The sequence below is a fragment of the Vulpes vulpes genome, chromosome 12 (genome assembly GCF_048418805.1).
Source record: "Vulpes vulpes isolate BD-2025 chromosome 12, VulVul3, whole genome shotgun sequence".
In the NCBI taxonomy this organism is placed as follows: Eukaryota; Metazoa; Chordata; class Mammalia; order Carnivora; family Canidae; genus Vulpes; species Vulpes vulpes.
Window position 1 is genome coordinate 159,768,390 of NC_132791.1, and position 10,564 is coordinate 159,778,953.

The window sequence follows — 10,564 nt, forward strand, 5'->3', positions numbered from 1 at the left end:
ACTTCCGCCAACCTTAATGAAGCCAACATAGGGAGGACACTTGCTTCCGACTCGCGGTGGGGGGTGGGTAACTAAAACTGCAGACCCAGTGCAGGTGGGGAGGTAACCACAGCTCAAGAAGAGATGGTGGCTCCTCGTGAATAACTGTCTTCTTGAGCTATAGATGGCTCCCTCCTGCTGGTCCTTCTCCCCAGTGCTCCATAAGCTGCTCCACCACGTGGGTGCGCACAGCCCATGGGGACGGCTGGCCTTGTCAGCACATGGGGTGAAGACTGCATGGCCTCAGCTCTGTACTCCAGGTGCCCCCCACCCCCATCTCTGGGTGAACGGGTACAAAGGTTGATCCAGCCTTACAAATAGAAGAGAGGAGTCATTTTTCTCCACTTGGCTCTCAACATTTTAGAAAGGAAGAGTTTTAGGAACATAGAGATTTCCTTAAAAATATTTTCAAAATATATTTTATTTCTTTCTCATATGCATTTTGCAAAATTTCCAGGCAGGGTAAACATTAGCTTCATATACAGAGATAAAGGAGAGTTCTTTAAGAACTGGCATTGACTCAATCACAAGAATGATCAAATTTAGATAATGGAAAATAAACTCATGTATTATCAAAACTAGAGTTTAGTGGGGAGTTTCTTTAGAAAGATCTCTTCCACTGAGTCCCGAGCCCCCCGGGGGACCCAAACTGTGTCATTTACACACAAACACAAGAAAATGCATGGGTGTGGGAGCAGTGGCTGTGCAGTCTCAGAGATAGTTCTGGATGACAAGTGTAAACGCTCCAGATCCTTGTTCTGTATGAGGACTTTTACGGGTCAGCTTCAACATTTGGTTAAGAATATGGTTTCTTGGGAGATAAACTTGATATACATCTCATCACTTGCTAAACTGTCGAACTATTAACTGTATTAAATATGCAAGGAAATCACTGTGTATACTTTATTCTCTACATTTCTGCACCATCATCATCATCTTCATCATCTTTGGCTCTGAAATGCATTTTCCTGAATTCTCGTCTGCTCATTGAAGGACAAGATGAAGAAGCTGGTGGAAGGTCCTTGGAGGAAGAAAATACTCATTTTAGCCACGACCAGCCCACAGCACTGGTCAGCACTCCAGGGGAGGGCTGGCTCCCCACCGGCTGCTCCCTGCCCACAACCGTGTGGGGAGGCTAAGAGTCACCCAGCAGGCCACCCAGCCCACACCCGAAAGCCCAGCAAGGAAGGAGAGGCCTCCCAGCAGTAGCTGGTGCCCTGGCAACGATTCTCTGCTCAGGACAAGGTGGGGTCGTTCCCAGTTAGCGACGATCTTGCTTCTCCTCCTGGGGACTGGAGTCTGTGCCAAGGTAGTGCCAACATGTGGTGAGAGGGGGGTGCCGCCCAGTGCTGAAAGAGCATGGAGGTGGCCATGGGGCAGGAGGCAGCAGTCTTACCTGCATGAGCTCCACATTCCCGAAGAACCGGCCCACGGGCATTGGCTGGTTGCTGTCCTCATCCAGAAAGACGCTGTCATCCGTCTGCAGCGGAGGTCTTGCAGCCTGCTCAGTGTGCAGTGTGGACCCACCCTGTGCTGAGCGGCTGCTGTGAGGCTCCTCCCCAGCCAGAGGTGTGTGTGCTGGCAGGGCCAGGCTGTCCTCCGTCTCTGCTGGGCAAGTGTCGCCCACAGCTGTGGCATGCCTGAGGGGGCACCCCGCGGCCTCCGGCTGTGCAGGAGCTCCAGCCCCCTTTCCTGGGGGCAGTGCGTGCTCTTTGGCAAACCCCAGAGGCTCACTGTTACCAGGGCTCTCGGGTGGTATTCTGGGCACAGCAACACGGTCACTCTGAGGTGCTAGTTTCTGTAATTCTGATTTCACCAGGTGACCTTTGTCACATTTGAACTTCTTGGACGTTCGTCTGTCGGCAGCTTTGTGTGACGTCTGTCAAGAGAAAACCAGGTACATCTAGGATTACGAGGCAGAGGACAAAATTAAGAATGTCTCAGTCCCAGAGGCTAGTATTCCTTCTCACACCTTACACAATACAGATGTTGTTACCACAGCTTGTACGACAGGGTTACATCACTGTCTGCCTCCAAGGGGGACAGAGTTTAGAGAATCTAGACACACGCCCACCGCTGCTCCCCCAGGGCTGGTGGAGTTCCTGAGGGAACTTCAGAAGCAGGTACTGACATATTATAAAATTATAACCAAACCCTCCAGTTTCCAGGCATCTCTGCCAGAACGTAAGCTGCATAAAGGCAGGATCTGTTTTACGGAACAGAGCAGGTGCTCAGCAAATATTTGTTAAATGGACTTCACAGGTTTTAGAACAATGCTCAGGAGAGAAACCAAGTCCCAACCAGACCTTTGGGCGTGTGTGAGGGAGGTCAACCTACTGCAACCCTGGGCACTCAGGCTCTCGGCAACTGTACGGCAGATGCGGGCAAACTTTTCTCTAAAGACTTTGGGGGAAAAGGGGCCTGTAGCATGCCTACTGGCATCACGAGGAAGGCTGCATTCCAAGACTGACTAGGAGAGGTGCGTGTGAAGACCGAGTGCGAGGCACATAGGCCCAGGAGGGGTGAGCACTCCAAAAGCACTGCCCTGGACCAGAGCACACAGTGCTCTCTGAAGGCAGTAAAGGCACTGCTGTCTCCTCTCTGGGGTATAAGCAACACAATTCTGTTTTAGTAGGACACTTGTCAGGCAATCAAGTCCAGGCATCTTCGTGGTAAAAAGGCTCACCTGACATACTGTCCTGGCAGACGCAGTGGTGCTGGCTTCCCGAGCAGAGGCCAACCTGGCCGAGCAACGGCGGGCTCGCAGGCGCGCTGAAGACCGCACTGCACCTGTGAGCTAGACAGGGTCCCATAGTGTCAGAAAGTGCTTTTAGGAGACGTGAGCATGGAAACAGGGATTTCCTGACTGAAGGAAACGCTGGAGAGTCCCTCCCACCCCCGTCTCCATCATCTTTCCAGAAAACACCTGTGGCTTTGTGCAAATTCAAACAAAACTGTTTTGGGTTTAAGATGCAGGCCTCTTTCCTGTAGTCTTGGAAATTTCAGTTTGCCCCCTTCACTTTATACATTTCTAGGAACCTCCATTTGGCAGTTAGTAGATGTTACATTAACTTCAAATGTGCTCAGCAGCACATACCCTTCCTCAGAAGGTTCTCCAACTTTTTACATGGTGTCCAAGTTCTTTTTTTTAAAAATTTTTTTAAAGATTTATTTATTTTATTTATTTATAATAGACATGAGAGAGAGAAAGAGAGAGAGAGAGAGAGAGGCAGAGACACAGGAGAAGGGAGAAGCAGGCTCCATGCCGGGAGCCCGATGCGGGACTCGATCCCGGGACTCCAGGATTGTGCCCTGGGCCAAAGGCAGACGCTAAACTGCTGAGCCACCCAGGGATCCCCATCTTTTTTTTTTTTTTTTTTTTAAGATTTTACTTATTCACGAGAAACACACAGAGAGAGGTAGAGACCTAGGCAGAGGAGAAGCAGGCTCCATGCAGGGAGCCTGATGCGGGACTCGATCCCAGAACCCCAGGGTCATGCCCTGAGCCCAAGGCAGATACTCAACTGTTGAGCCACCCAGGCATCCCTGGTGTCCAAGTTCTTGATAAAAGGTGACATAAAAAACAAAAGCCACCCCATCCCACTCTCCCTCAAATTATAGGTGTCAGTTTAAAGAAATTAACTTCTGGCTAATCTTATCAATTTATTGGTCTGCGTCCACTTTATTCTGAATGCAAGACAGTCTTCTGATGACAACAAAGAATGAACTAAGAATCAACCTTATAACCCATGGTGTATCTGGCAAAACAAATCCACATTGGTGAAGCCCCCCTCTATTCACTAATTAGACTGGATTTGAATTTTACCAGTTTTTCCACTAATTCCCTTTTCTGTTCTGCAATGGATACCAAATGCACTTAAAAAAACAGTGCCCTTAAAGATCAATTTGAAACCTGACAATAAAGGTGAGTCACACAGAGGAGCGAGTGAGCATGGGTGGGCATGCAGGCGGGAGGCCCGAGGGCTCTCATCACAGCAGTGCCCAGAACTGGGGGCCCTGGGGCCCAGAGAAAGGCAGCATGCTCGACAGAAGAGGAAACCAATCAAAAAAGAGATGAGTTAGCTTAGAAATCTCTACTGTGTCATCCTGCCCACTCTCACCTACAGCCCTAGAGGTTTCCAGAGGTCCTGGAAGGTGGCAGCTCACCCAGGCTGTGAGATACTGGAGAACGTTCAAAATGTAAGGAAAAGGAAAGGCAGGGGCCTGTGGAAGGACAGGGCACCCTTTCAGCTGTGCACAGTGGGGACAAGGTGCTCCAGGCCAGGTAAAGGGCCTTCTGGGTGTGTGCACCTGGATCTGGGCCCACGTTGTGTCAAGAGCAGGGTCTGCTGAAGCCCGGCAGCAGTGGGGTCAGTCATGTGCAGGGAGCAAAGCCCGCAGAGGTGCCAGAGGTGTCCTCCTCCCTGCCCTGTACCAGCACACCTCCTGCAGCCCTTTCCCCTCCAAGGAGGGAGTGGCCACGTTAGTCCCAGGCCACCACCTGTCTTCTCTTCCCTGTTCTAAGTCCTACTCCCAACACTGTCCTGCTTAGCTGGGGGTACGGGACTGGCCCTGACTACAGCTGCCAGTGTCACTGAGGTCTGACAGAGGAATGACAGCAGCCTTCCCACTTTAGAGTGAAGATGCCTCCAGTGAGGAGCCTGTTTGAGGTGCCCCAAGTGACACGTGGCCTCTAAGTCCTTCTTGCCCTGCATCACGTCACAGGGCTCTCCCATCTATGAGCTCTAAGAGCTGCCAGCATGCAGCTGCTTGGCTACTCCACACGGGCTGGGCAGGGGAGTGGCTGTCCTGGCTCTTATCCTTCCCTCTTCGTCCCCGAGGCAGGGACTGTAACCCGGGGGTGCACTAGGCTCCCCGAGGGGGCTTGTTCACCTTCGACTTTCCAGGCCCCCTTGAAGAGGCAAACTTGGGGGCTCTGGGCAGACACTCAGGAGCTGTGGTTGTTCTGGGTAGCACCTGCCATCCACGTGAGAGCTGCAGTCAAGTCTGGCAGCTTGCTGGCTTGAATGCAGTCATAGCTGCCTCCTCCCCCAAGGTACAAGCTCCCACTCTTGGTTAAGGATGGAGCAGTTTCTTGTCCCTGAGAGCTGGTTGCTTCCACTTAATCCCCAAATGAGAAACTTCTCATTGTTGAGATCTTCTGCCTTCCAAGCAGACTGCTTAAAAACTGGGATGTCAAAGGCAAAAATGTGGCTTCCCAAAAGGGCAGGACAGAGCCCTGTTGACCCCCCATAAAACTGGCAAGAAGGATGAAAAATCATTTAAGACTTTTGGAGATGGTCCTGTGGGCAAAGAGCAGATGAACAATCACTCGAGACCACCTATAACTCAGTGGTATTTGAACTCTAGACTGCCAGTGCTGAGAACACAGGTGCCCTCCCACTCCCAGGCGGAAAGGTTTCCTTCCACACGGGGCAGGATGTCAGCCTTTCTCATTCTGCCCCGACCCCAGCTGTGGGTAGAGGCTCCACCCTGGGCAGAGCACTAAGACTGGGACCCCATCACCCTTGCCCTTGCTTGTGGAGGTGGTTCCAGACCAGGAGAAGCAAGCCGAGGGGATCTTGGGCTGCTGCCAGCACCCCGTCTCCCAGAGCATTCAGAATCAGAAGTGTCATACAGTGAAGCCTGTCACTGTCCCAGATGGAGCAGATTCAGAAAATGCCTGAGGAAAAGGCAGACACTAAAACAGAGAAAATCTCTTCCCCAAAGAACTGACTTCATTTGTGAGAGGTGTGGAGAAAGTCATGCCTAAGGCGGCTCTCTAGAACAGAAGACTGTGGAGAGACACAGTTAGATGGAGAATCAAGATCAACTTCAGGCCAGATAGTCAACTGAGCAATTTATGCCCCAGGCTACTGTGGAAAACAACTGAGCAATCAAATGGCATTCAATGGGAGTTTAACAGCCAGGTGTGGTAGGGGAAGGAGAGGAAGCTGGCTTTATCCATCCCAGTGTGCAGGAGGGCTGCCTAGTGTGGCCCTGGAGGGGCAGGTCCAACCTTTGCCAGGTGAGGGTAGGGTGGGGGGCGAGTCCAAGAGAAGAATCTGCCTGGTCACTAAACAAAGCCTGACAAGAAGCCACGGAGGACAGAAACCCAGAATTGCTACATTATCTGAAATGCCCAGTTTCAACTACAAATTATGGAGCACGCAAGGAAGCAGGAAAGCAGGCCCCTGCACTGGAATAAAGGCCACCAACAGAAGTGCCTGTGAGAGTGACCAGGGTTGAGGTTATCAGACAAAGCCTTAAAAGTACCCATTACGAACATGTTCAAGAGCTAAAAAACCACAACTAAAGCACTGGATAGAGAAAAAAGAATCAAGAACACACCGGACACAATTAAGGGCACCAACATATGTATAATGGGAGCCTGAGGAAGGAAAGGGGCAGAAAACATATGCAGAGAAATAATGGCTCAGACTTCCCAAATGTATTGAAAAACCACCAGGAACACATAGGAATCTCCACGAACTGAACTCCCAGAAGGAGAAATGCAAGGAGCTCCATAAAGAGACACTGCTGAGAGGCAAAGACAAGAGAAACCCTGTAAAGGGCGGGAGAAAACAACTCCTCACTACAAGGGAGCTGCATAGACAAACCGTTAACTTAGCAGAAACAATGGGTCTCGTCAAACACATCCCAAGTTCTCAAAGAAAAAAATCTGCCAACGGAGCATCCTCCATCTGGAAAGCTATCCTTCTGGATGACAGCAAGACACTCCCAGGTACCAGAGAACTGGCGGCCAGCAGAGCCGCCTTACAGGAATACTCAGGGAGGTTCTGTGATCCGGGATGGGAGTTCACGGTCATAGAACAAGCACCAAGTCCCTGCGCTAGTACCTCCTTTCTCTCTTCAGGATTTGAGCAGCAGCTGATGGCGTATAAAGCAAGGTGCTGTGTTTGGCAGCAACAGCACAGCGGCCGGTGTGGAGGCACGGCCCACCTGTGCAGAGGAAAGGCCTGCAGACGGAGAGACCATGAGAGCAGGACTGCCGCGTTTCTAACGGGAAAGGATGGAGGAAGAAACAGGCACAACAACCCTCCAACACAGGTAAAGGGAAGGTCCACTTTTATAGCTCACTGGACTTAAGCTGATTCCACCAAGTTACGGGACACGGCAAAACCTAGAGCAACTGCTAGGAGAAAAATGTTATAAAAAAGTGAATAATTAAAATGCTACATTAGAAAATATTCATTTTAATGCATTTAAACAAGGAACAGAAGAAACCAAACGTATTTAAAGAAAACAAAAGTAAAATGACAGAATGGTAAAACGGGGGTCCGACTTGAACGTGAACTGGTGGGGGCGCGCCTGGTGGCTCAGAGGGTGAGGCGGCCGCCTCGGGCTCCGGTCAGCATCTCAGGGTCCTGGGATGGAGGCCCGAACCGGGTGTGTGCTCAGCGGGGAACCCCTCCCTCGCCCTTCCTCGGCGCGGCGCGCTCTCTCTCAAATAAGTACACAAGGTCTTTAAGAATGAATGAATGAGGACGCCCATGAAGACTCCGCCCCTCCCCAGGACCCGGTCCACCCCAGGTGCCCAGCGCCAGCGCCAGCGCCAGGGCCAGGGCCCGGCGCGCGGTCAGTCGCCTCCACCCTCCTCGGCCAAGCTGAGATCACCTGCTGAAAAACCAAGTGGCTTCAGGGGCGGCGGCAGCGCTCAGGGCTCCCGGCTGGTTCCAGGGGAGACCCCGACCCGGGGTACGGGAACCTGAGGACCGCCCCACCCGTGGCTGGTCTGGGAGACCCCGACCTGGGGTACGTGACCCCGAGGACCGGCCACCCCTCCCCCCCCCCCCCCCGTAGCTGGCCTGGGAGACCCCGGCACGTGACCGTGAGGATAGCCCCGCCCCTCCCGTGGCTGGTCTGGGAGACCCCGACCTGGGGTGCGTGACCCTGAGGACCGGCCCCCCTCCCCCCCCGTAGCTGGCCTGGGAGACCCCGGCACGTGACCGTGAGGACAGCCCCGCCCCTCCTCCGGCTGGTCTGGGAGACCCCGACCTGGGGTGCGTGACCCTGAGGACCGGCCCCCCTCCCCCCCCGTAGCTGGCCTGGGAGACCCCGGCACGTGACCGTGAGGACAGCCCCGCCCCTCCTCCGGCTGGCCTGGGAGACCCCGACCTGGGGTGCGTGACCCCGAGGACCGGCCCCCCTCCCCCCCGTAGCTGGCCTGGGAGACCCCGACCTGGGGTACGTGACCGTGAGGACAGCCCCGCCCCTCCTCCGGCTGGCCTGGGAGACCCCGACCTGGGGTGCGTGACCCCGAGGACCGGCCCCCCTCCCCCCCGTAGCTGGCCTGGGAGACCCCGACCTGGGGTACGTGACCGTGAGGACAGCCCCGCCCCTCCTCCGGCTGGCCTGGGAGACCCCGACCTGGGGTGCGTGACCCCGAGGACCGGCCCCCCCTCCCCCCCGTAGCTGGCCTGGGAGACCCCGACCTGGGGTGCGTGACCGTGAGGACAGCCCCGCCCCTCCTCCGGCTGGCCTGGGAGACCCCGACCTGGGGTGCGTGACCCCGAGGACCGGCCCCCCCTCCCCCCCGTAGCTGGCCTGGGAGACCCCGACCTGGGGTGCGTGACCCCGAGGACCGGCCCCCCCTCCCCCCCGTAGCTGGCCTGGGAGACCCCGACCTGGGGTGCGTGACCGTGAGGACAGCCCCGCCCCTCCTCCGGCTGGCCTGGGAGACCCCGACCTGGGGTGCGTGACCCCGAGGACCGCCCCGCCCCCCCACCGGGCTGGCCTGCAGACCCCGACCCGGGGGTGCGTGATCCAGGGCACTCCCCCACCCAACGGCAGGTCTGGGAGGCCCTGACCCGGGGACGGCCCAGGGGGTGCCTACCAGAGGCCGCCCCTCGGCCCCGCGCGTCCCGCGGCCGCTCCTCGGCTCCCAGACAATGGGTGGCCGGAGCCCCAGCCGCCGTGGCGCAGCTCCCGCACGGCCTAGGCCCCTCACCTTCCGGCTCCTCATGAGTGTGAGCGGCGCACTGCCGCCCCCAGCACCGCCCCAGAACCCCGCGTCCCGTCCTAACGCTTCTCAGAGGAGCCGCAGCCCCGCGGTGCTCGGCCCGCGCCCCCGGCGTCTGACGACACCAGCACCTCGGCCAATCACAGCCCGGCGTCCTCAGGCACGTGACCCAACAAAGTCGGCGCTGTGCGCAGCGGGCGGGGCGGCGGCCAAGTTTGTGAGGGGCACCCGGCGGGTTCCGCTGTAGTCACAGGACTTAAGAGGGGCGGCGGCCATGTTTGCGAGGGGCACCTGCCGGCCGCTCCTGTGTTCCACAGCATTTAAGGGTGCGGCGGCCATGTTTGTGAGGGGCTCCTCCGAGGTCACAGCGGGGTGGGGGGGGGGGGAGAAGAAAGGCGGCCATGCTTGTGAGGGGCACCGCCTTGGGCGCCGGCCACGTGTCTGGAGTAAGGCGGGAAGTGGTTGTCCGCGGGAGGGCGGTCTCTCTCACGTTCTCCGGGGAGGCGGGCTTCTGGGCTCCGGTCCCTGGAGTATGCGCGTCGCGGCAGCGCCGGAGTGCCCGGCCCCCGGGGCTGCCGGCTGGCGAGTCCCTGCGGGCTTCTTCCTCCAGGCCGGCGGCAGGGACTACGCGACCGGCCCGGGCTTGACCGCTGCGGGGACCGAGGCTGGCCCTTCCCCCGGGCGCGGACGGCCTCGGACGGCGCTTCCTCCCGGGTCACCCGGCGGGCGGCTCCACCGCGGCCCCGGCCAGCGCCCGGCCTCCCGGCGGGCGGCGCGAAGACCCGACGACCCAGGGACGCCGCGAGAGTTTAGGCGGACGAACCCAGGCTCGCTAGGACGCCCAGGCCCAGCGCTGAGGGCGAGGACGGCTGCAGGGAGACGCAGGGCTGCACCGCGCGCCGGCCTCCCCGCACTGAGGGCCGCGCGGTCCTCGGGAGCACCGAGCTGAGGGGCGCCCGCCCGTCCTCGGGACCGACCCCACCTGAGGGGCGCCCGCCCGTCCTCGGGACCGACCCCACCTGAGGGGCGCCCGCCCGTCCTCGGGACCGACCCCACCTGAGGGGCTCCCGTCCGTCCTCGGGACCGACCCGACCTGAGGGGCGCCCGCCCGTCCTCGGGACCGACCCCACCTGAGGGGTGCCCGCCCGTCCTCGGGACCGACCCCACCTGAGGGGCGCCCGCCCGTCCTCGGGACCGACCCCACCTGAGGGGCGCCCGCCCGTCCTCGGGACCGACCCGACCTGAGGGGCGCCCGTCCGTCCTCGGGACCGACCCCACCTGAGGGGCGCCCGTCCGTCCTCGGGACCGACCCCACCTGAGGGGCGCCCGTCCGTCCTCGGGACCGACCCCACCTGAGGGGCGCCCGCCCGTCCTCGGGACCGACCCCACCTGAGGGGCGCCCGCCCGTCCTCGGGACCGACCCCACCTGAGGGGCGCCTGTCCGTCCTCGGGACCCACTTCAGCTGAGGGACACCTGTTCGTCCTTGGGCACCGACCCCAGCTGAGGGAGCCTGTCCGTCCTTGGGACCAACCCCAGCTGAG

At 58.0% G+C, this 10,564-nt stretch overlaps 1 protein-coding gene across 1 annotated transcript; it reads right to left on the minus strand.

Annotated features, from left to right (window-relative positions):
- Window positions 1-442: 442 nt before the first annotated feature.
- On the minus strand, window positions 443-9,142 carry C12H1orf174 (chromosome 12 C1orf174 homolog). The gene is made up of 4 exons (XM_026005129.2): window positions 9,011-9,142; window positions 2,726-2,836; window positions 1,436-1,918; window positions 443-1,060 (listed from the first exon to the last, which is right to left on the minus strand). Exons 1-4 carry the CDS (start codon window positions 9,023-9,025, stop codon window positions 950-952), a joined length of 720 nt encoding a protein of 239 aa, XP_025860914.1. The 5' UTR covers window positions 9,026-9,142; the 3' UTR covers window positions 443-949.
- Window positions 9,143-10,564: the final 1,422 nt, after the last annotated feature.